General features: G+C 43.0%; 1 protein-coding gene across 3 annotated transcripts; it reads left to right on the plus strand.

Moving 5' to 3' along the window:
- Window positions 1–305: 305 nt before the first annotated feature.
- Window positions 306–25924, plus strand: cry3b (cryptochrome circadian regulator 3b). 3 transcript variants are annotated; one of them, XM_063215953.1, is made up of 15 exons: window positions 307–476; window positions 1153–1321; window positions 10959–11067; window positions 12255–12397; window positions 13303–13487; window positions 14266–14363; window positions 15007–15147; window positions 16073–16369; window positions 17631–17782; window positions 19077–19279; window positions 20027–20125; window positions 20790–20900; window positions 22268–22360; window positions 22968–23089; window positions 23872–25924. In XM_063215953.1, the coding sequence occupies exons 2-15, from the start codon at window positions 1164–1166 to the stop codon at window positions 23914–23916; spliced, it is 1956 nt and encodes a 651-aa protein (XP_063072023.1). In that variant the 5' UTR covers window positions 307–476; window positions 1153–1163; the 3' UTR covers window positions 23917–25924. The 3 variants fall into 3 exon arrangements, with proteins under 3 accessions (XP_063072024.1, XP_063072023.1, XP_063072025.1); XM_063215954.1 differs by lacking the exons at window positions 22968–23089; window positions 23872–25924 and adding an exon at window positions 22110–22145 and having other exon boundaries at window positions 306–476; window positions 22268–22352; XM_063215955.1 differs by lacking the exons at window positions 307–476; window positions 1153–1321; window positions 12255–12397.
- Window positions 25925–25980: the final 56 nt, after the last annotated feature.

The following is a 25980-nucleotide window of genomic DNA, read 5'->3' on the forward strand; positions in this document are numbered from 1 at the left end:
CTCTATGCATCCACGCCGCATAAACGTGAGGCGCTGTTGTCGCGTCACTTAGGAATCGACCAATTGGAGGGTGGCTTTTTCAGGGCTTGTGTTGTCTGAATCGTAACACCGCCCATGTAAATATTTAAGGAAAATAGCGATTTTATGTGTTTTTCAGTCGTGCAAGTGCGCGAGACGTCCAAAACATGACATTTCAAACGATTGAGTGACTTCAAAAGGCAAACTGGATGAAAATTCGCTCCATATTGACGGAATTTGTTGGTGGGACAGGACATCTCGCGCATGCGCAGTATCGAAAAGTGTTATGAAACCATGCACTCTTGCCCTGGTTTATAGTGAGGGATAGACAACTGTGTGTGGATGGTATCAATGATTAGGGAACGTCGTGAATAACATCGTTGTGAAGCCTCTACAACTTAGTTCTACCTTGTACATGGGGATGACATAGGCCACCAGCAACCAATCATATGCAAAAGGTAAACAGATATTCTCATTTCTGTGACAGTGTTGTCATTTCAAGGAAAGGAATGCTTGTGCCACATAGTTCTATGCCCAACTACTAACTGAACTGACCTATTTATTTGTCTGGTGTAAATTTGATCCAATGACTTCGACTTCATGGAGATAGTGTGTTGTCTGACATTACTGTAAGATGTATGTGGCAGTGTTTTGACATTTCTATTCAAATCAGAGTTTGTATGGATGTTTTCCCGGATACCTAATTCAATCACAGGGCTGCAGAGATCCTGAAGTTAACCTGGTGTCTGTATCCTATTCCACAGATGTACTCTATGCGAGTGATAAGTCCACTCCACAGCACTGTTTGAATGGTTTATTAGTGTGTTCTTATAAATGTCAGTGTCCATTTAGATATGGAACAGTCTGTAATTCTTATGTTATCTGATGTTTATAAAAGCACAGGCACACCTATAAACAACAACAAAAAATGTAAGTGGGGTTTCTGTTTTAGAATTCTTATGATACAGCAGAGCACATCAAGGTAAGAAAATTAAATGTTTTGTCCCTAAAGAATTTAGAAATAAAACTTAATTTTCTTTCTTTCTTTCTTTCTTTCTTTCTTTCTTTCTTTCTTTCTTTCTTTCTTTCTTTCTTTCTTTCTTTGTCTTCCATCCTCTCTATCCTCTGTACCAGGCTGGACGATCATGCCTGTAAACTCCATCCACTGGTTCCGCAAGGGTCTGCGTCTCCATGATAACCCAGCTCTTCTGGAGGCTGTGCGAGGAGCAGACACCTTGCGCTGCGTTTACTTCCTGGACCCCTGGTTCGCCGGCTCCTCCAGTGTAGGCGTCAACAGGTGGAGGTACGTCACATTTTTGTTGTCATTTTATATTTCAAACGGCTCTTGGTGCCACTCTTGACATTGCTCAGAGGGTTTCCAGGCTCGTTAACACAATTTTATTAACACGTTTTTATTGATTAGCCTATAAGCAGTTTGATTGAAGATGAATATGATTAAATATAGCGTTCAGAAAAGCAGTCCATATCGGATGAGCTTCAATATTTATTAAGTTAAGTCAAGTGAAGTTGGCTTAATGTCAGTTTCTTTATATGCACAGGTCACACAAGGAAATTGGAATGGCGTTTCTCACTATCCCATGCAAAGACATAGACATACAAGGGATTGACACTAACAGGGCAGAGATTAAAGTGCAAGACAGGATCAATAATCAGGAGTGTAACAAGTTATAATTAAGGAATAAAGTAATTTTCCTTAGTAACATTTTGGTAATTGACTGTAGCTTTTCTAATATCTATACATGCCAATGGGGATTATTACCCTCATGCTGCATCTAACATTTGGGCTTCATAGCACCTGCTGTCTATGCCGGCATGTTCATCAAGTGCTGACTAAATTGTTATGTAACAACAAATTTCCACTCCAACGCCATCACCCCCGTCAAGTCCTACATGCCATACGGAAGATGCTCTGTGCAGACACCGCAGAGGAGTCATCTGCTCAGTGGTTTATTGACCAGAGAGGCACAGCAACAGAACGCACGTGTGGGCATCAGCCACACGATGTGGTCTACTCAGTCAGTTTAGACATTTATTTGGAACCACTGAAATGCCAGTTTCTGGTGTGAAACATACTGCACATTCACAAGTTTTGTTTTGTTTGTTTTGTGTGTGTGTGTGTGTGTGTGTGTGTGTGGGGGGGGGGGGGTTGTTGCAATGAAAACCAAGCCTACTTGTTCCTTACCCCCCACTGTCGTTCTGTGGTGTAGACCAGTGATGTCACCGATACATTGTTGTTTTCAAGAACAGCATGTGCAAACAGCAGTCACAAAGTCACCAAAAAGAAGAAAAGTATTCTTCTTCATATTTTTGTAAATATTGGAAAAATCTAATTTGTAAACATGCAGGGGATCCACTCACGTGTTCACCATGCAACAGGATCAGAGGCTGTCTCACACATGGTAATTAATGCTGAGGTGATGATATCAAACCCAGAGATCAGATGGTTGCTTTGCTTAGAAGGGAAGAGCTGGCTCTGAGCTCAGAAGACCAAAATGGAAACCCCACTGCGCCCAAAAGAAGTCGTGCCCTAACATTAGAAAAGAGCATTTGTGCGTACAAGCAGTGGGTAGTTTTCTACTAGTATTTGTACGCGAGAATAGTTTTCTTAGCTACAGTGAAAATGAAATTGACATTGAAAAAGAAAGTGTAATAGCAAGGTTATAGTGCGGGTATTTATTCTGTACTGTATTGAAGGAGACTGAGGCCACACCAATTTAATTTGTTGGTTCTCGGATTTTTTCAGGAAAAAGTTGAAGCGAGAGGGCGAAAAAAAAAAAATAGTCGTGTGGTTATACCACCTGTATATCAGCCTCACATGGACCTCCAAAGGAAGGTGCAAGACAGGCAAACACCTGGACATGGAGAAGGACAGTGTAGAAGGGAATTAAGGCAGCCAAATAGACCAGGCACAAAATTAGCTCACAGGGCAATTATTATATTAATCTGGTTTGAATAAACTGAGATGATTCAACAGTTGAATAGTTGTTGTTTTTCTTTTTTAAAACTGCTATCCCACTCCACTAATTCCACTAAGAGCAATACTGTGTTTCACCGCTGCTACTGCTAACCCACAGGGGCTTCAACTTGCCATTGCATGTTTGTCTGTAAATGTTTGAATGTAACACGTTTCCTGATTCGCTAGTCGTAATCGGCATGTTGAAAGGAGTGGTTTTATTGGTTCTCTACGTCACATGACCTCCAACTACTAAAGAGACACCTCCCCGTTCATGAAAACATGCAGTCTTCTTTTTTTTAGCGATTTCATTTTTTGGGGTATTGAAACGGATTTTTTTTTTTTCCATTTTGTTACAAAATACAAGAGGCGAATCCGAGAACCAACAAATTAAATTGGTGTGGCCTGACCTTCAGATTATGTGAAATGTGTGAGATTTGTGTATCATTCTCATATTCAGTCAAGTGTTTCACTGTTTACAACGCCACTGTAGCGGCCAGTTTCAAGGGCTTTTTCCATCCAAGAGTGTAAAGGACAAAATGTATCTTTCAGAGAGAGATATGATACACCCAAGATAATGTTTTTAATACAAGAGTATTACAAATATCTGTAATATATTTTAACATGTATAACAAGATTATTACATGTTTATTTATTCTGTATTTTTTTTTACCACAATTGAAAGATTTTTTTCAACATTTAAAGATATCAAACTAAGTGTAGTTAGGGAAATGGCCGAAGTGGGCGGGCTCTTGAGTTTGTGTTCCAACCACGACTCAGATATTCCTATGACGCCAGAGGTAGCCATGGAGATGACCTACTTTTCAGCAGGCTGAGAAGGCCTGAGTCTGCTGCAGCAGCTGCACACGGTGATCCTTCTCAGATGCTAGCTAGATAGCGTTAGCCGCCTCTGCTGTGTGTGTGTGTGTGTGTGTGTGTGTGTGTGTGTGTGTGTGTGTGTGTGTGTGTGTGTGTGTGTGTGTGTGCAGTGTTTCCCACAGAAATTTTGGAAACTATGGGGGCAGCCGGGGTTTATTTTGTCCTTGGGGGGGGGTGGTATGTAGTTCTCACGCGGGCCTTTGGGGGGGGGGTCTTGCAAAATGCAAAACGGTAAATGCAAAACGGCAAAACAATGACTACAGTATGACATTGGCGCATGGAGAAACTGTAGGCCTGGGCCTATATTTCAACTATTTATATTTTGAGAAATAAGGCTACATAAGATTTTACCCATGACTTGTATAATAGTAGTACATTGTCATTGTCAAAAAATGCAGTACAGTGAATAATTTCTGTTCACAACACAGTTTCATTCGTCCCTCATGCAGGGGTCTAGGAAACAATAATAAAACAAAATAGGAGCAGAGATAAGAATTTAAGAGCACTGTGAAATTGTTAACGCATAGACAAAAAGGGTCTTAGAGGGTAGGCTATGCCTTTTCCCCCACACATATCTGTAGGCGTACACATTCTTCATGAGGGGTGCTGGTCACAGGGCCAGTTTTTTCCAAATTCCTCCCATTAAAAGGGCTGAACAACATATTACACATGTATGTCTATATTCAACATTCATTACACATTAATTTCTATATGCAGCCCGATGTCTCCTCTGCTGTGTCATGTCTGTCACCAAACTCATTACAACTGTAAAACAAAGCCTAGGGAGTGTTTGTAAACTCATCCCAACTGTCCCTTCTCTGAAGGTTTTTTATGTTGCTCCCAAACCCAAGTTAACTACAACAACTTGACTAGGCTTTTGATCCCTGTCTTTCAAGCACTTGTGGTTCTCTCTATAGCAGGGGTGCCCAACCTTTTTTTAACCAAGATCTACTTTTGAAGTTGATGGTCTGCCGTGACCTACCAAGTCAAATTTAAGGATGTCAGTATGAAAATTTAAGATCACCATTTATTAATCACCATTATTATGAACAAAATGTTTTTAGTAGGCTACTATGGTCGTATCTTTTCAGTGTGTTTTTAAAGTGTGTTGAATAGCCTATCTTTACAAAGCAATGCAGCACTGATAGTATGCAGAGATAATTTCAGTCATACACAAGTCATAAACAACTGAAACAATTTCAAAATGATAAACATTTGGTATATAAAAGGCACATAGGCCCTATTTCTAAAATATGATGAAGCATTATCATGCCTTCAGTGGTATAGGCTACAAATTAAAAAGGGCTCAGAAATTCACCATTTGTTATGTGTAAATAGTAGGCTACTATGAGAGAGAGAGAGAGAGAGAGAGAGAGAGAGAGAGAGAGAGAGAGAGAGAGCAACTCATTGGATTGGTTAACACCCCTGTTAAGAGTGACTTCTTCTATGAAGGTTTTTTTTTTCAGCTCTCTGGGGCAGTAGCACAGCAAAGGCTTTCTATTGTGTGAGTTGGCCAATCGTTTTGTCCACAACTGAAGCAAGAAACAGCACAAATTGAAGTGAATTCCATACATGTCAACAACAAACATTTCCTTTACACGCGGCACGCGATGTAAACGCAGTTAGCGATGATGCATGCGACTAGCGATTTGGACGAAGATCCTCGCATATCGGCGTGTCATAACGCATCGTTGCGCACATGTTCTGTTACTCACCCGATGTTACATGTGTGTACACATGAATCAACTGTAATACCCCTACGGTCACTTCCTAATGCTTTCCCCTCAGTTACCGTGGGACTACTTATCTAACCAATACAGAGTCTGTAGGATGTATTTACTCCAGGAGGAAAATGCGAAGGAAATTCAAAATCGTAATTCAAATCGTTTTTAACAAAAACGGATATCGTTTTAAAAAAATAAAAAAAAGAAAAAAAAAAAAAATTTTTTTTTTTTTTTTTTTTTAACATTTTCGTAAACTATGGCGGCCAAATTTAAACTATGGCGGGCCGCCATAGTTTCCTCAATGTATGGGAAACACTGGTGTGTGTGTGTGAGCCAGAACAGCACGGCACGAGTCAGCACATGCCTCTCACCGCCAACAGGCGGCTCAGGGTCACGTTCAGAGATTGCGAGAGGAAGGATGGATCTATTGCATAAATGAATGCACAAGGAGTGTTCATGTGTTATTGAAGAAATATCATATTTTGTTTTGTTTGTGTTTGTTGTTTGTTCTTTCTGAGATTTTTTTTTCTGGACTACTTGTCAGAATACAAACTCCTTCACTGGCATGCAGATAGTATATTGCTCTCTCTCTCTCTCTCTCTCTCTCTCTCTCTCTCTCTCTCTCTCTCTCTCTCTCTCTCTCTCTCTCTCTCTCTCTCCCTCTCTCTCTCTCTCTCTCTCTCTCTCTCACTCACTCACTCACTCACTCACTCACTCACTCACTCACTCACTCACTCACACACACACACACACACACACACACACACACACACACACACACACACACACACACACACACACACACACTGGAGAGACTTATCCCACACACAGACTTTTCATTCAGGTCCATTTGGACACCCACACAACACCTCCCTCATTCATGCTCGGATATCTGTGTAGGCTAAGCCAGCTTAACTGTAGACCCGAGTACACCTAAATGTTTCTCAAGTGTTGTTCCTATCAAGGCCAAAAATAGAGGGCTTCAAGCCCACACTTCTGCCCTCTCGGCCCTTTACCTCACTGACTCCCATCATGAAGTTTTAGCTACTTTAGCACACACGAAACTTCAAAAAGTGCATTGTGGTATTTTACAGCACAGCAGAACTTCAGAAAGTTTGTAAAATGTATTTGTTCATCCCATAAAAACGCAACGTTCTGTGGCAAAATGAAGCACACATCAATAAATGATGTTAAAAAAAGTTTCAACTAATTACCAATGAAAGAGAGAGCATTTTAAAAGAGAGGATTTTTAAGGTTGGTCATGACTTGGTTTACAGACAAAAAGTATTTTAGCGCATTTTAGCGCACAGGGACTTTAGCTGTCTAGACTCAGTTGTACAGTGGCGCATGTGGTGGTGTCTGGGTCACCTGGTTACAAATCACCCGGCTTTCCCTTTAAGGCCGTTGTTTCTGCCAAATTTTGGCAGCAACTGTAGTTACATTGTTAGTATTGTTCTTCGAGAATTGTTTTTTTTTTGTCTTTTTAAATTTTATTTTTTTTACTTTATTTATAATGTGATAGTGAAGGTGGTGACAGTAAGGTAAGCGAGTGGAGATATAGAGAGACGGGGAAGAGCCAGCAAAGGACCCGGGACCGGGCCTGGTCAGCCGCATGGTAGACGAGTGCCCTACCGTCCTGAGATGTCAACTGTAATGGCTGTAGCTTAGGACTTAAATACAGCTGTCCTCTGTTGCTTTAGTTTTTCCTGTTGAAAATATCTATATGTATGGTTTATATAATCAATCATGCTTAGAATAGATGACTCAAAGATGGTTTGCGCAGAATGATATTCAGAAGCTTGATGGCATGAAAAATGTCTCAGTCGGCTTTGTGTTATTCCTTTGAACTGGTTGTGTTTGTTCAGACCAGGGCTCTTGATGTCTGGTCACTGGACTGGTCACGTTTTGCTAGTTAATACCGTTAGACGCCACCCTGTCCCCATTGGCCCTAATGTTTCTGAGCCTCGCACAGCACAGCACAGCACAGCACAGCACAGCACAGCACAGCACAGCACAGCACAGCACAGCACAGCACAGCACATCACATCACATCACATCACATCACATCACATCACATCACAGCACAGCACAGCACAGCACAGCACAGCACATCACTGCACAGCACAGCACAGCTCAACGGCGAGTAAATCTGTCTGTGCCGCGTAGGTATCGAGGTCAGTAGGGTACACTAGCTGTATGTGAGCCTGTACGGCAGGGAGGGCTGTGATCCAGCAACCGACAGTGAAATATGCCAGGAGAGAATGATGGAAGTAGAGAGAGAGAGCGAGAGAGAGAGAGAGAGAGACTGAGAGGGGAGGGCAGAGGATGGGAGGGGATAGAGGAAGAACAGGGGAAAACGTGCGCGAAGGAAAAAAGGACAAAAAAACGCATGAAGAAATGTAGGCCATGTTTGTGTGGTTGTGTAACGCTGACGCATGACCACAGTTCTTCTCTGCTGAGCCATTTTGTGATGGCAGGACTTTTTTTCAGGGCAGAAGCTCCCTCGCCCTCAACAGAATACCGATGGAGAAACAATGCAGAGGACTTGTGCAACAAAAAACACAACTGAAATTTTGCACATTCTGTCCTCATTAAAAAACATGAAGTGCCAAGGGCCTTAGATAAGTTAATAGACTCAAATGGTGTTAAAATTGCTATACAGAAGAGAGTTCATTTACTCTTACAATAATATTACGTCCTGATAATAGTAAAAAGGCTCTAATTTTCGGATGTCAATTCTTCTGACCCTTCTATATAGTGTATCTTTTTTTTAAGTATTTGTTGGGGGGCTTTTTGGCCTTTATTATTATAGGACAGTGTGAGATTAGACAGGAAATGACTGGGAGAGAGAGATGGGGCAGGGTCGGGAAATGACCCTGGCCGAACTCGAACATGGGTCCCCGTGGGCAATGTAAGCCCAAATGTGGGGGTCTTAGCGCGCTGCGCCACAGCGCCCCCCGACCATTCTATATTTTTAGATCATAAACCAATACAATACATTTTTATATTGTATATATATTTCTTGTTAGTTCTCTTGGATGTTATTGACTACTTGCTATTTAGTCAGTTTATTAACAGTTGTAGAGGATAGGAGGTTCAGCTTGAAAGGACTGAAATAGTTAGAGGCTTGGAATCTTTTTGTTACAGCCTAGGCATGTGCTTGGAAATTCTTACGACTTTGGTAATCACCATACTGTCTGTACGTGAATGTGACTTAACACCCTCTGGTCTACCTGACTGGCTGAGAATCTGCTCGTTTCCAAATCTCATAATGAATGAATCCTGGAGGTTTGGAAGCCTTAAAATAGAAAGCACACCACCATATTGTGTCTGTGTGTCTTGATGTGTATGTGCAGTGCTGCTGTGTGTCCTGCCTGCATGCTCTTAAAGCGATCCCCGCTCCCTCCAGCTGCCCTTGACTAGATCAATCCAGTATGCCTGACTGGTGGACTGACTAACTCCCCAGCCAGGTCTGCTGGTGGTGAATGGAGCATAAGGGGAGGGAGCCAGGGGGGATTACTGCAGATGAAATAGCCACAGTCCATTCTGAAGGAAGACTGGGACTAAAAGTAGGATTTTGTGAATGGGAGGCAGCCTGTGCAGATGACTAATGCAGATCAGTTGCCAGCCGGCAGGTGCCGAGTAAAGGAGACTCGGGAGCACGTCTGACCACCAGGCCACCACCAGGTGCCTTGTCAATGAGCTTGACTGCTCACAGGTTAAAAACAGAAGCATGGCAGCTGGGGGGTGGTTCAAGGCAGCTAAGGTATTTTTGTGTTGGCCCGCACAGGTGTCTTTCATTGAGGTTTAACAAATAGGATTGGTTAAGAAGTTGGTTGTGCTGCTACGGTGTGGCATATTGTGACCACAGATTTAGAATGCCATTAGAATATCTTTCTTTGACAATCTGCTGGGGGGTTGCAGGCCAAGTGCAGTCCTACAACTCAACAGGTTGAGAAGCTATTTCCTGCTGAAGCTTAATCTGCCAGACACGTTTTTTCCATGCAGATGCTCCATGGCTGCCTTAACACATGTTAGTTAACATTTAGGGCTAAATGTGGCTACTATCTCAGATGGAGAGACTGTTGGGGAGACCATTGGCTACGGTGTTGCTTAAAGGGTTGAGTTTTGGGCCCAATATGACAGCCCAATATATTGATTAACCTGAAAAATGTACTGTAGTCTTATAATATCAATATTTTTAACAGTTATATAACCTGCACTTTGATTTGCTGATTGGACAGATATTTTTGAAAGTAATTTAATCACACCACTTCACAAAATGCTACTGTATGTTCACTTTGATGTATTGGTTTATTGGATCACTGTTCTTGGTTAAATATATGAAATAGTAATGGCTTTTATTTTGGTTGGCTTTTTTTGTTTTGCTTGTCGAGGCCATTTGTCATATTCGTCAATGAAGTAGGTATGGTAACTGTAGTCAGTGCCCCCTATCGGCAGACTCAGGTACTGCAGATTGCTCCACTGACCTGCATTCACTTGTTGAAGTTGCAAAGGTACATCGTGTTCCATAACCATATATCTTGCATAGTCATCACTTGAATAAGCACGTTCATATCTTTTTCAAGTCACATAAGCCCTTGTCAAATAGTCATGAACCCAATTGATTATTGAGTAAGTTAGAGATAATGTGTTTTCAATGGGCCTTGTAAAGTCTAGAACATATCCGTGTACTCTTCATGTTGGCAATGGCATGGTATTCATATCAGATATCACATGCTTGATAGAGCGGAAGGCTAATATTTGCACTATGAGCTGTGTCGACACAGTTATGAGAAATAGTGGAAGAAGGAAGAAGAAAGAAAGAAGGAAAGAAAGTATGTACTGTATGTGATGAGAGAGATGAAGGCAGTGTGAGAGTGAAAAAGATGGTGCGATAAAAAGAGAATGTGATTGAAAACAAAGAAAAAGGGAGGAAAGTGGGAGAGTAAGAGAGCGCACTACTCAAGAGTGGAGGGGAGAGGAACAGACAAGGAGAGGACGAGAGAGAGAGAGAGAGAGAGAGAGAGAGAGGATGAGAGAGAGAGAGAGAGAGATATGAGCACTTGTCATCATCACCCACGCTGAGTGTGTTTGGCGTCGTGTTGGCCTGTATTTCTCACCACCTACCTAGCCACGCATGCTGACTGAGTGTGTGTGTGTGTGTGTGTGTGTGTTGTGTGTGTGCGTGCGTGCGTGCGTGCATGTGTGTGTGTGTGTGTGTGTTGTGTGTGCATCCCCTCTCTGTACCCTGTGTTCCTCACCTCCCATGATGCTAACTGTGTGTGTCTGTGTCTGTCTGTGTGTGTCCGTGTGTGTGTGCGTGTGTGTGTGCATCCCCTCTCTGTCCCCCTATGCTGCAGGTTCCTGTTGCAGTGTCTGGAGGATCTGGACGCCAGCCTCCGCAAGCTCAACTCTCGCCTCTTCGTCATCCGCGGCCAGCCCGCCAACATCTTCCCCCGCCTCTTCAAGGTGAGTCACTCCCATCACTTCCCTTCCCTTCCCTTCCCTCGCCTCCCTCCATGGCAACCTATGACATCCAACCAACGCTCTCGCCAGCGTCACTAGAGGGAATGAATGAATGGTTATTTATAATTGTGATTCATCTTAGTCAGTCTATCTGGCCATGTGTGCGTGGTGTATGTGAGGGAATTTCTCCTCTTCCTAGTGCCAATAGACATCATAAATAGATGCTATATGGTTAGATTTCCCAGTGCTGTTGCTGTATTTTTAATAGAGAGAATTCTTGAATGGAAAAGTATGAAGAACGTCCAGTGCAGTTGTTTAAAGGTATAGTATGTAGTTTGAAAGAGTATAAAAGGTGTACATTTCCCAGTCATAATGAATATTCAAAAATTGCTGGTGGTGGTGGTGGTAGTAAATACCTTTGTGAATGCAGTATACAATCTGGAAATAAACTAACTAAAACATTACATACTCTACCTTTAAACACAATATACTGTAATGACAAGTCACTGTTCGGTATGCAGATGTCTTTGTAGCTCTACCTGTACTGTAAGTTCAAACAATCAAATAAGAAGACCAAAGTGTTTATAGAGTGTACAAGGTAACAGCATTTGAAACTGTATCTGTTGCATAGTGAGCTGTTTACAGAAAAGGACCTCCTTTTGCAAGGCCTCATTAAGACAAAACACAGCGACAGTGTTGGAAGAATGATATTCACTCCTTATTTTGATCTGTCAGCTCTTCAACCATCCAGAGATGATAAAAGAAAACAAGTCCATAGTAGCATAGCCTAAAAGCACTTCTTCTATTGGAAACCTCTGACAGTTAGTGTTTTAACCCATTGATGCATATGGCACCTGCAAAAAAGGGTGCTGAATGCCTCAGCCATTTTAAAAAAAAGCTGCCCTCAGCCTATAAAAACCTAAATATCTCAGCCTCTGAAGCACATAAAAACGTGCAATAAGTTGCATTTTAACACTAAGAAAGACACTCATCTTTCATTGGAATGTGTTCATTCATCTGAAACAAACAAAGATGTTTAATTAGGTTGTCTCAAATGTCATGAGCCTGAATGTTGCGTAATGCAGCTCCGCAACGCAACGCAGCGCAACATCCAGCATCAATGGGTTAATTGGCATTTGAGTAGTAGTAGTCTTGGTCTCACTCACTGACATGGGTTGGTTTCGGAGCAGGAGTGGAAGATCTCCCGGTTGACGTTTGAGTGTGACTCCGAGCCCTTCGGTAAGGAGCGGGATGCGGCCATCAGGAAGCTGGCATCAGAGGCCGGAGTGGAGGTCAAGGTCAAGACCTCGCACACACTATACAACCTGGACAAGTAAGACAATGATGTCCCACGCCACACACACATAGACACGTCCACAACCCCTCCCCTGCCAACATACTGTATATACACACGCAGTAGGGCTGCACAATATATCGAAAATGTATCGAAATCGCGATATATACGTCATGGTGATATACGTATCGCGAAAATGACTTTATTATCGCTAACAAGTTAAACATTTCTGTGCAGTCCAATCAGTTGCTGAATGTCAACAAATGCACGAGAAGCCCGCCATGACCAAAGCCACGCCCCCACACAGACCGACAAATTTCTGACTACAAAAACACTCGGCTATATTTTTAAATATCGTTTAAATGTCGTTACAGAGGTATTGCATGCTGTTATCGCGTATCGATTTTTTTTTCTGATATCGTGCAGCCCTAACACACAGCCACACATAACCACCCCCCATCCCTCACTGAAAAAAATACAGTCAGCCTTTGTCCTGCACCTTTTCCTGGATTGTGCACAATCTTCACCTTCAACTTCTCACTATCATTTGTCATTGACTCGGACAGATTTTGCATCGATATGACTTTCTACATTCTTCCCAACTTGGGAAAAAACTCGATATAGGATGAAATGTTGAAGCAAAAAGTTAAAGACCGATATGGGATGAATTGTGTTCACACATGGTTATGTTTTTCTTCCCTCTGATATCACACAGCCCTAACTCGTTATGTCTTCCTTCTCCCCACTTCTATCTCTTAATTTACCTCTGTAAACATTTTGTACGTCATGAAAAGCTCTATATATTTTTAGTTATTAAAAGGTAATCTTCATCATGTGTTGGGAAGCACTATGGGGTGGACTTAGTTCTCTCATTTAAATGTGCTAGTATGGTAAATAAAACGGCTTGACATTAACCTTGGACTTGCCACTGTCACCTGCCTTAGGATCATTGAGCTGAATGGCGGTCAGCCTCCTCTCACCTACAAGCGTTTCCAGACACTGGTGAGCAACATGGACCCCCCCGCCGCGCCGGTGGAGCCCCTCTCCAAGGCCCTGATGAATGGTTGCAGGACGCCTGTCTCCGACAACCACCAAGACAAGTACGGGGTACCCCTGCTCGAGGAGCTTGGTGGGTATTAGAGCTATAATGCTGTACTGTGCATGTAAATGCGTTTTTAAAATTTTCCTCTAGGCCACAACATTAGAAGACATAAGATGCGTAAGTTCTCTAATTACCGGTATGTGGGGCCGGTCTGAGCCAAAAAATGTCCGGTCCGTTTTGTTCCCCCAGTCCAGCCCTGGAACAGTACATCTGGTTTGGGTATCTAAAGGAATACATGACAGGACAAATGACACACAGTTATTCATTTGACCGTGACCTGCAGTGTGTGGTCTGCAAAAGGCCCTGATACATTCAGGGCTCTAAATTATCACCAGCCAACCAGCCAAATGCTGGTGAAATTTCAGTTTGGCTGGTAGAGCAGACCAACTTATGAGCCGCTTTGACCCATTAGTGAGTGTGTTTGGCTAGTAAAATTAACATCTACTAGCCATTTTGACTGGTGGTGAAAAAAGTAAATTTAGAGCCCTGGATACATTGTAAAAGGACCAGAGGAGCTGACATGAGAACCAGTTAAAAAAACATGGCTCACATGGCTGACAGAAAAGCAAATGGATACACAATGCTAAGAGTTGAGCTATTAATTGTCATATTTTGTACTCATTTACTAATGGAAAATATTGCATGATGCAGTTATGGAATGCGACCAGCAGAGGGAAGCAAACAGTGAAACACGCCACACACGCCTATAATGTTTTTTTTTTTTCAGAAGTGCAGTATAATTTATAATAATAGTATATGGTTATATTAGTATATCAGTCTAATCTGCATATGAATCTCCCTTTAGGGTTTGACACGGAAGGCTTGTGTCCTGTGGTGTGGCCCGGAGGAGAGACTGAGGCCTTGACCAGGATAGACAAACAGTTTGGGAAGGACTCCGCCTCGGTAAGCATTCAGCCCTGGAGTTTTACATTCAGACATTTACCTTAGATGTTAGGTTAGATGTTCCAATAATAATAATGAAGGACGTGTTCACACCAGTGAATGTCATTCATTTATATTATTGACCATATTCATCTGGAATTAAGTGTCTGCACTGGATCTGAAAATTGGAATATCATTCTTTGAGGTCTTTGAGAGAATCTTTTTTTTTTAAGATATTTTTTTGGTCTTTTTAGACTTTATTATGGACAGGACAGTATGAGAGGTAGACAGGAAGCAAATGGGGAGAGAGACGGGGAGGGGTCGGCAAACGACCCGGGCTGGGAATCGAACCCGGGTCAGCCGCATGGCAGGCAAGTGCCCTACCAGATGGCCACGGTAGGGCCTTGAGAGAATCATTTGAATGAATAAAAAAACATTCAGTTTGATTATTTTAATTGAATAGAATGTATTTAATTGAGTTAAATAAAAACATTTTCAGAGTTGTATAGTTGGTGGAAAGTAGTAGCACAGTGACCAATGTCCAACACGAATTAATGTCATGGTTGCACTAGGATCCCTTGTATGAATGAAAATAAATCAACTGTATAGTTTAACAATTAAATAGTATAACTCCAGTTAACACTCGTCTCTGTGGCGGCTCTAGGCCCTGCAGGAGATGGTCGAGAGGCCGAAGCTGAACTCCAGTCTGCTGCTGGCCAGCCCCCTGGGCCTGAGCCCGTACCTGCGCTTTGGCTGCCTCTCCTGCCGCCTCTTCTACTCCAGACTCACGCAGCTCTACAACAAGGTCAGCCCCCCCTCCACTCCACTCCACCCCACTCCACTCCACTCCACTTATATCACATGGTAGCAGTGGTGTAGTCTACTATTTTGTAGTGGGTATACTGTATATTTGAGCTTTTTTTGGGTGGGTATACTGTATATATTTGTGCTATTCTAAATAACGGATCAATCAATTTTAGGTGGGTATACTGAAATACCTGACATTTTCAGGTGGGTATACTGCGTATACCTGCGTTCTAGGTACGTAGACTACACCACTGCATGGCAGCCATGCCACTATTACTTTTTGCAACTGATGAAGTATCTACAAGGAGGACTTTACTCCTCTATGAACTTATCCAAAGGAGTTCAGTTGTAGGTAGCTGGACAAGTTGTGTGCGCTTGGATGCTCCTTTGGATACCCAGATGAATGAGAATCTTCACAGATATAATGAACTTGTCATAATTGGTGAAATGTATTAGAGGTACACATGTCTGACAGTTTGTTTCAAAATGTAAATTAGAATTGTAGATGTCAAGATGTCAACGGTTTAAACTATGACAAGTATGTGCTTGTTTGGGCGCTTCACACATACAGAAAAAGCAATGATAAGTAACCATGTCACTTTGTTACTCTTTGGAAATGCTCGGTGAGAGGGTACACACAGTTGTTGGCTACAATGTATGTAGGATGGATAGAATGTCATTCCCAACTGGGAAGCTCCCAAGAAAACAGCAAGGGGGCAGCCCCCAATGCCACCCCAAGGGAGCAGTGCGGCAGGACAGTACCATGTTCAGGGTACCTCAGTCATGGAGGAGGATGGTGGAGAGCACTGGTTAATTACTCCCCCAACCAGTCTAGCGGATCGGGAATCGAACCCACACCCCTCAGGCTACAAGCTTGATACCCTAACCGCATACCCATGAATACTCTATATTGGTTCCCCTAGGCGAAGAAGAACGCCAACTACGACAAGCTGCTCTGGCGTGAGTTCTTCTACACGGCGGCCACCAACAACCCACGCTTCGACAAGATGGAGGGCAACCCCATCTGCATCCGCATCCCCTGGGACAAGAACCCAGAGGCGCTGGCCAAGTGGGCCGAGGCCAAGACCGGCTTCCCCTGGATCGACGCCATCTTGACCCAGCTGCGGCAGGAGGGCTGGATCCACCACCTGGCGCGCCACGCCGTGGCCTGCTTCCTCACCCGCGGAGACCTCTGGATCAGCTGGGAGGAGGGCATGAAGGTACTGTGCATGCTGTAGAGATGGGGTGACCTCTTACAGAACCAGTAGCTTTCATGTTTGGCATACACAATTACTTGAGGGCAGGGCTGTAGTCAAGTCCACCTTTGTAGAGTCCAAGACAAGTCCAAGACCAGAATAGTCAAGTCCGAGACAAGTCAGAGTCCAAAGAGGTTTGAGTCCAAGTCAAGTCCAAGTCACATGTCGGTCAGTGTGAAGCAATGAAAAGGATGAATGCCAATAATATGAACCTTTGAAGGTAACCTATATGCCAGGACAAACTTGTAGACAAACTTGAAGACAAACTTGTTTGTTATTGGATTTCAAGCTTCACTTTAGAATCTATAATGGCCAGTGTTTTAAACAAAATAATGACTGACCCGGGCGAGTCCGAAAGTCTAATTTGGCAAGACCAGTGTCCGAGTCCGAGAAAAGTCCGAGTCCACACAATACAGAGTCCGAGACAACTCCAAGTCCATAGAAAAACGGACTTGAGTCCGGACTCGAGTACTACAGCTGAGGATATGAGAATAGTCGATACACAGATAAGGGAGACATCTGGATCAGCTGGGAGGAGGGTATGAAGGTACTCTACAGATCACTGGGGCGTAGTGGTCAATTGTCCTGGGCCCAGGGAGAAAGGGGGCCCAGAATTGTGTCCTCATTACAATGAATGTAATCGGTGGGGTACCCTTTCTGATGACTTTGTCCTGGGCCCAGCCAAAGCTGTCAGCGGCCTTGGGCGTCTGCATGGTTACAGTTGTCGAACAGATAATTTCTGAACTTGATGACTGAAGGTCATGAGGGCTGTAAAAATAGGACAACATGTACCACACAGTACAGTACATGCTCTTCCAGCACTGTACTTTGCATCTAAATAGGATCGTAACAAAATTGCCACATACTGTATATCTTAAGTACTGAAAGGCCTCAGTTATGAAGCCAGAAAAGAGGCATAAGACTGTAAGCTACATGTAGCACTAGCCAATTCAAATAGTGTAGGCTGGAACCAGTAGCTACATTTGCTTTGTTTAGCTTTTTTTCACTATAAATACTATATTTGTAGTACAGTAGACATGCAGTGTTAACCACAGACCACCCATATGGGAAAAAAATGATAAAGAACTTACGTTATATATTATTTATATAAAATCCCAACTCTCTTCTCTCTCCTCTGTCCTCCCTCCTCTCCATTCCCACCTCTCTACTCTCTCTCCTCTCATTTCTCCTGCCTCCCTCCCTTCTCCCCTCTCCTCCTCTGCAGGTGTTTGAGGAGTTGCTGCTGGATGCCGACTGGAGTATGAACGCGGGCAGCTGGATGTGCCATTCCTGCAGCTCCTTCTTCCAGCAGTTCTTCCACTGCTACTGCCCCGTGGGCTTCGGCCGCCGCATCGACCCCAACGGAGACTTCATCCGGTGGGTATACCCTCCAACACGGCCCCCTTAGACACTCCCCCCTTCCCAGCAGCTCTGGAGCAGGCAGGCCACAGGGAGCACAGTAGCATAGCATAGGTACACTATTAATAGAGTGGAAATAACAGCGTGTGATAAAATTGACCATATATTCAGTGAATCTACAACTTATGTAGTGGCACAAAAATACATATGAACAGCATAATGAAGCATAATGAACCATGTGAAAACCTCATTTATGTGCAAGTTTTTAAAACGGCATACCTTTACAGTACAATACATGAGTTAACATTTGGGGTAAAGCCTCAGGCCAGCGTTATGTTGTTATGCGACCTTCAGAGTGACATTGGGGTGGTGTGTTTGCACCGTGCTGACTGCTGGCTCAGTTTCACTGAATGTTCTCTGTCCCTAGGACTTGTCTTCCTCAGCAGGCACTAAGAGTTCTCTTGGGGGGTTGAGATTTCCAGGAGAACGAAAGAGAGAGAGAGATTCAGTCTGAGAGAGAGAGCTTTCCCCAAACCAGACTGTCCGGACACAACCCAAAACACTCAGGCTGTTGGCTCTTCTGGCAAAAAAGAATCTGGTGCTTATTGATCTGGGCTTTGGTGTCTTTCCAGCTTGGAGACAAAGTTTACAGTGTAGTTCCAGGTAATTTCAAGTCAGAACTTCTGGGATTGACCTTGTCAAGTCAACATGAACAACGTCTGACTCAGAAGTTGTTTATGTTGACTTGAGTAGGTTAATCCATACTCCACCAGGCATGGAAAGAGAGAGAAGACAAAAAATCAAACCCAGTGAACCCTGCTCCCAGACTGCTTAGTTAGTTAGTGTTTGTCACACTCCCTCGTGCCCTTATCTGCTGATCTTGTCTCAACACCTCACAGTCTTATTTCCTCTCGGGGAGATAGGCGGCGAGCGTGGAGGAGATCAGCAGGATAAGGGCATGCATGTACCGTACGTGTGTATGCGGGTCAAAGATGTCAGACATGAAATTGTCCTTCAGTGCTAACGGATACTTTTGCTTTCTGTAACTGTGAATAACAAGATTTTCAATGTTTTGAAAAGTGAATGCATGAAAGCTAAGACAAAAAAAAAAAATATATTTTTTTTTTGCATTTACAGTAAGCAAAAGTGTCCGTTACACTGAAGGACGATTTCATGTTGGACGTCTTTGACCCAGGCGTGCCTGTGTGAGTGAATGCGTGTGCTGGTTGGCTCTTGCGGGGGGCGCCGGTTGTTTCCAGCCTCTGGCCGTTGTGATGAGGCGCTGCGGTTTAATCTCTCCCTGTGATTGCAGACGCTATTTACCTGTCCTCCGAGGTTTCCCAGCCAAGTACATCTACGACCCGTGGAACGCGCCCGAGGAGGTGCAGCTGGCGGCCAGGTGCCGGGTGGGCGTGGACTACCCCAAGCCCATGGTCAACCACGCCGAGGCCAGCCGGCTCAACATCGAGCGCATGCGGCAGATCTACCAGCAGCTCTCGCGCTACAGGGGCCTCAGTAAGACAGTTCATGTTGTTAAAATAGCACTCAGTACATGTTTTTGCTGTGTAAATTCAACACTTAGGCCCTAGCTGAAATGGCTAGGGCACTGAATGTTTTGCTGGAGACCGGGATTCAATTCCAGTTTGTTTCCCGATCTTCCTCTGTCTTGCACTCCCGTTACTTTCCTGTCTCCTCTAAAACTGTCCTATCCAATAAAGGCACACAAAAAAACCTCAAGAAAAAAAATCAACTTGTAGCACGCCATACCTCCAGTGACACGCTGTAATAGTCATTGAAAAGTTAACTACCATTGATGAGGTCAAGATGGCATTTGTTCAAAAAAGGTTGAGAGCCACTGGTGTAGTAGTTGGCTCAGGTTTGGTACCCCGGAGGCCAGGGTTTGAACTGGGCAACTCTTCTCCCCTTGATATCAGTAGACTCTCACTTTGTTTTCCCTTTTTCTTACAATGACAAAAAAGTGTAACCAATCCTCTTCTTCCTCACAGCTCATGTCATGTTCAAGTTACAAATCCAATTTTGGGAATCCCATATACAAGATATAATTGCTCTCTCAGCAATTCTTTTTTAGAAAAGTTTTTTTTTTTTAAAGAAAATACATTACAGCATATTGAGCAAATGCTTGGAATGAATGCCAATTCCCAATTTTTCCCAATTTCCTAATTATTTTGTCATTTACAACTATGGTTGGCCACATTGTTACCTTTATTTTCGGTTGTATTCATTTTGGTGTGCTGCCCACAGGTTTGCTGGCCACCGTGCCCTCCAATCATGGAGAGGACGTCAATGTGAACAGCCTTAAATCGCACCAGTCTAGCAAGAGGCGACGCAGCAATGGCCATGGTGAGTGGAGACCCTATTGATACATACGCCTCATACGCTGACAGTAGTAGTTAAGACCAGGGCCCTAAAGTAACTTTTTTCATAACCAGCCAAAATGGCTAATAGATGGTAATCTCACTGGCCAAATACACGCTGCCTAATGGCTCAAAGTGGCTAGTAAGTTGGTCTTTTCTATCTGCCAGAATGAAATTTCACCAGCATTTGGCCGGTTGGCTGGTGTCAATTCAGAGCCCTGGTTACGATAATATATTATACAGTATAGTAGAACACTCAATTCTGACTCGTTCTGATGATTTATAGCATAGATTTATTTCCTGCTTTCTCCTGAACGGATAATGAACAATAAATCCAAGGCTGGATCAAACTATTTTAGCTAGAATAAAGCAGTTAATAAGTAAGTAAGTAAAACGCATTTGTGGTTAAAAATAACGCTTCAGAATGACACAATCCATACCGACATCTGTACTGCAATTTGTAATATTAGAAGCAGTCACCTGTAAGAATAGGTGAAGTGTTACAGCCCTGTGAGGGGGGTACCTGGGGGCCTCATCAGGCTGCGTGTGACAGTGCTTGTTGCCCGGGGCAGCGGGACTCTGGGGGGGGTCTCAGCTCAGTGTACTGAGAGTGCTATGTGGTGTTCCCTTCCCCCCTGTGCTGTGTGCAGGTAGCCGCCGGGAGAAAGAGAGAGAGAGGGAGAGGGAGCAGCGCTCAGGGGAGGAGCACGCTGGGCCCAGTGGAGTCAAGCACCGCAGCACCGGCCCTGGGGACCCTATCAGTACGTGCATCTACTGTGTTGAGACGCTTTAAATAGCAACTATCTGGACTTGTGTAATGACTACTACAGTATTTGTGCAACTTGTCTATATCCAGCCATCTATTCACCTATCTCTGTACGCTGGCCTGTCTTTTTCTGTCTATCTGTCCATCTTTTTTACCATCCATCCACCCGTCCGTCCGTCCGTCCATCCATACACTCACCCACTGTAGGTTGAAGTGCCACTAATAATTCACTAGACATTTTCGTAATCTAGCATGCATGACAGAGTCTTCATTTGAAATGCATGGGCAGGAGGTGTTCCTAAAGAATGTCAATCATTAACACCTTGTCCTGACAAAAAGAAGACAAAACATCAAGTCAAGTCAAGTCAAGTCAAGTCGATTTTATTGTCAATTTCTTTACATGCGCTGGTCATACAAAGAATTTAAATTACGTTTCTTACTTTCCCATGCAGACAGACATACTCTAGACTCTAGGTGTGGACATAGACAATTATACATAGACAGTATACATACATTACATCTAGAGTACCTATACAATACCCATACAAACATATAAAGTGCAAGACTGGGCAACAGCAGACATACATAGAACATATATTAAAAAAGAGGTAGTGTTGTGCATTCCAGTTATGTCCTATTGTGACGATTCTCTGATATAGTGATAGTAGCATTTTGAATAATAATAAATATAAGTAAGCAATTTGTAATGTGCAGTATTTACAACTAGTTGGTAGCTTGTTTTCCAGCACAGTCATTCAAGTAACAGACATGAAGTAGCAGTAACTGTGTCAACGTGTGTGTGTGTGTGTGTGTGTGTGTGTGTGTGTGCGTGCGTGCGTGCGTGCGTGTGTGTGTGTGCGTGCGTGCGTGCGTGCGTGTGTGTGTGTGTGTGCTTTGAGTTAATTCAGTGTGTGTGTGTGTGTGTGTGTATGCGCACGCTTTTGAGTCAGTGCAGTGTGTGTGTGTGTGTGTGTGTGTGTGTGTGTGTGTGTGTGTGTGTGTGTGTGTGTGCTTTTGAGTCATTTTGAGTTAGTGCAAGTAGAATGTGCAGTCACAATACAGTGTTGGGAGGGGGGCTATCAGTATGTGTGTGTGTGTGTGTGTGGCTTTTACATTTGTTTTAAAGCCAGAATATTTGTCATTCTAAAACAGATCTCTGATTTTCATTCTTGTTCTGCTTTTGGACTTTACTTTGTCATTTCAGATTAGATGAGACCAGATTGGATTGGTCATTACACATGTAAGAAAGCAGAGCAGGCAACGAACAAGGCAAAAACCCTCAGAAACAACTTAGAAAGAATACAGTATTTTAAAATGTATTGCAATAGGAGTTCTAACACCTCTGTCTTTTCCTCTCCACAGACTGTCGTGGGGCAGCCCATACCCTCAATGGTGCAGTTGGGTCCATCCAGTGCCTAGGCCACTGCAGCCAGTTTGCCATACCACAGCACATAGGTATGTTGGCTGCACCACATTACTAACCATAACAAACACTAAATATCTTCCATTGGTCTTTCATGAGTACACCATGCCCACATCACAGAATTCAGTTAATGGTTATATTTTGCACAAGACAGGTGTATTACTGAATGTACAATTTTCTTATGAAGAAATAGACTCGCTAATAAAAGACTAACCAAACTAAACACAACAATGTACTGTTGATGTACTGTTGGACTTTTGATATATTATTTATAGTAGCGTTTCTCAACGGAGGCAGTACAGCCCCCCAGGGGGCGTTGGGGAGCCCTAGGGGGGTGTTGAGTGATACAGTTGAGAGGGGGCGTGCTTACTTTGTCATTGGGGGCATTAGTCCATTTATTTTTTTAATAGTAAGGGAGTCGTTGGTAGGCTTGTGATGAGGTCAAGGGAGCGTTTGGAGGCTTAGGATGAGGTCCAGGGGGTGTTTGTTCAAAAAAGGTTGAGAACCACTGATTTAGAGATACCACTAGTATTGTAATACACATAATATTATAGTACAATCAGTACTGTATACAGGTGCCCTGCCTATTAGGTGAGTCTTTGTCTCTGACCGTGACTGTCCTGTCCTGTGCTGCACCAGGTCGAGTGGGCCGCAGCAGTGGCGGAGGAGGGAAGAGGGCCCGGGAGTCGGAACAGGAGTCAGGAGCTGACAACAGGTTGTTTGCATCGCCGGGCATTAATGGCCAGTGGCATAGCAAAGAGGTCAGTCCACAGACAACGACACACTGACTACAGCATACAAACACATTCTGGCAACTCTGACTCTTTGGTGAAGGGGGTATTCCTGCTAGTTTTGCTATCAACAAGGAACTCTGTATTGTCCAGGTTATGTGATTTGGAAGCAGTGTGGAATGAGCAAGAAGTGGTCTTGAAAACTTTTCTTATTCAAACCAATATTTTACGAAAGCTAAAATGCAGCTATTTTTGGCTAACATTTAATAATTGTCATTTGTCATAGCTGCTTTACTTTCTAAAGCCTCAGTTAAAACGAGGCTTCAGGAGGCACTTGTTTCCTCTTTGTGTTTGGCTGACTAACTTAGCAAAGTTAACTCATAGAGTCATAAACCTGCTAATACAAGGGCCCCATGGCCTTACTAGGAGAACAAAGCAGTAGGTCCTCTCTATTTGGAGGTTTACCGCTGGCTTTCAGTACCACACTAAGGTCAGCAATGTCAGCAATGAAACCTGCTTTGTGGAATACCTCCCTGATGATGTCAAGCCTGTTTGTTGTGTATGGGGGGTATTTTTAGGTTATTTGAAGAATTATTTTCTGGACAGGAATAAGACTTGAGAAAATGGAGCGACTTTTTTTCAAACTTACTTGTTAGTCTTATACAAATGATGTGAAAGTGTTTTTCTTAAACTTAGCCAACCTTTAAATATACTGTAGATGGAAAAGTGTTTATTTTCTATTCTCAGCAGTGTGCCTTGCTGTGGTCAGTTGGGATGACTTTTTTTTTTCTTTTTTAATCTTTGTCTTTCAGAAGAATGTGGCGCAGCAGGACGAAAGAATGACCATGTCATCGTGATTAGTTATACATAGTCTAGAAACAGTTATATAAATATTGTGCTATATGTGCTAAATACTATGTACCAACTGGTTTTTATCAAAAACAAAACATAAAAAAACAAAAATCCTCACTTCAGACGAGAAAAAAACAACAACTTTCCTATCGAAAACAGTAGATGTATTGTTACGAGAAAAAAAAAAAAGTTGGACCCAAAGGTAGATTTTATTTCCCTGTTTTAAATGTGCATTGGGATTCTCTTTTAACTTGTACGGATCGATGAGATGTTTTAAACTTTTTTACCCGTCTATGAAGTCAGGCTTTCTGTATACTACACTGCTCACCGTAGTGGTGTCTTACATACTCATCTCTGCCTCTTTGAAGATGAAGAAGACGAAGAAGGAGAAAAGAAATGAAACCTTCTTATTACTTGGTGAATAATTGTTTTGGGATTTCTTGCAGAATGTCCCAACAGTCCTAGGAATATGTACGTGTCATTGAATTTGAACCTACATTCACCAGCATATGAGATTCTGTAGCCACGCCTCCGTTAAACCCAGGGCAGGGCTTGGTTACCTTGCGTCAGGGTATCCTTAAACTGCTGTTGTCAAATACATGAAGGGAGTTTTGTGTTTTAACTCGTTAGGTCTGTATCAGACCTTGCAGTACCAGCACGAATGCTCAATATTTTTTTGTCTCCCATAGCAAAAGCATACCTCTCTTTTAATCCAGTACCTCTGTCTAGGAATTTGTTTTTATCTACCCATCTGCCTTCTCATGTAGAGATGGGCAAAGGATGATGGAATATCTGCATACAGCTTTTATGTTAAAGGCACACTGTCCCCCTAAATACTAACCACTGATGGTAAGGCGGGTTTTTACAAACACTACGTACGCCTTGTGTGCTTAGAGAGCGTTGCTGTACATTACGCCGCCTGTTGTCCTCTCTCATAACCCCGTGATTGACAGCTGGCAAACCTGCTTTGAGTCGGTTCCTCCCCTGCAAACTGTTTACTAACTTCAAGGGTGGAAAGACTGGTTTAGTGAAGCGTCTCTGTATACTCTGCACAGTGTTTACCTCAAGGCACAGTGACTGGTGTAGTGAATTGTCTCTTAAATGCAGATGCGTCAGTCCTGGGTTCAGAAAAAAAACTGCCATATATTTCATCCAAATAGCTCTGTATTAGTTGATTGTTGTCAGCTCTCATGGTATGTGTTTTACATGATCGACTCAGGTGAAGTCACTTGGGCTACATACAAGGACAACATGTCAGGGAACTCCAAATTGACATCTCTGTTTCTCTGCCATCTGTTTACATTGGGGGTGGGAAATGTGTTTTTAAGAGCTGTGTATCTACAGTACTGGATTCTCCGCTGTTCCTCTGCTGTGTAGTGTCCCTGATGCAGTGCACGGCCATTCCTTGTTTTCTGGAATTTGTCTCTTCATTATAGCCTGACCAGCCAAATGCCTAGTCACTTTCTTCACTGGTAGAAAACAGAGTATTAGTGAACCACCCCACAACCCACAACCTCAGCCCCTCACCACCACTAGTTTTCCATCATGCACATATTGCTACTGTAGCATAACTATACAGAGCTAGTGTATCCTCCATCCCTCAGCAGAAAGCACAGCTTTAAATTCCAGTCATCTGTTGGGTTTTGTAAGGTATGGCAGGGGAAACTACCAAAAAAAAACAGAGTTCATTTGGCCGCTTGCTCGTGTCTGGAGTTCTACTGGGTCCCTCAACAAGCTTCTTGCTGTTGCAGCTTCGCATGTTGTCTCTGCTGCTCTCTCTCTCTGCTGGTTCTTATTTGGCGTCATGTATACTACAACAGTCCATGAGTGCAAAGCTGTACATTTATGCCGTTGTGTTTTCATTTTTTTTCTACTGAAATTTCATATTCCCTTTTTTTTTCTCGCTTCCATGGCAAAATTTATATTATATATATTAAAAAGTCAGTATAAAAGAAGCTCTAGTTTGTGTATATTGTACCACATTAAATGACAAAATAAAATGATTGAAAATCACTGATGATTCTCATTTTTTTCCAGTGTTATCTCCCCAGCTGCATGTCATTTGAACT

Source organism: Engraulis encrasicolus, chromosome 14 (genome assembly GCF_034702125.1).
Source record: "Engraulis encrasicolus isolate BLACKSEA-1 chromosome 14, IST_EnEncr_1.0, whole genome shotgun sequence".
NCBI lineage: Eukaryota > Metazoa > Chordata > Actinopteri > Clupeiformes > Engraulidae > Engraulis > Engraulis encrasicolus.

Excerpts from the sequence above, each read along its gene's own strand:
- cry3b (XM_063215953.1), top strand. The coding sequence starts at position 1,164 with ATGCCTGTAAACTCCATCCACTGGTTCCGCAAGGGTCTGCGTCTCCAT. Across the intron at positions 19,280-20,026 it reads CTCGCGCTACAGGGGCCTCA|GTTTGCTGGCCACCGTGCCC; the intron begins GTAAGACAGTTC and ends TGCTGCCCACAG. Across the intron at positions 20,901-22,267 it reads CGGCCCTGGGGACCCTATCA|ACTGTCGTGGGGCAGCCCAT; the intron begins GTACGTGCATCT and ends TCCTCTCCACAG.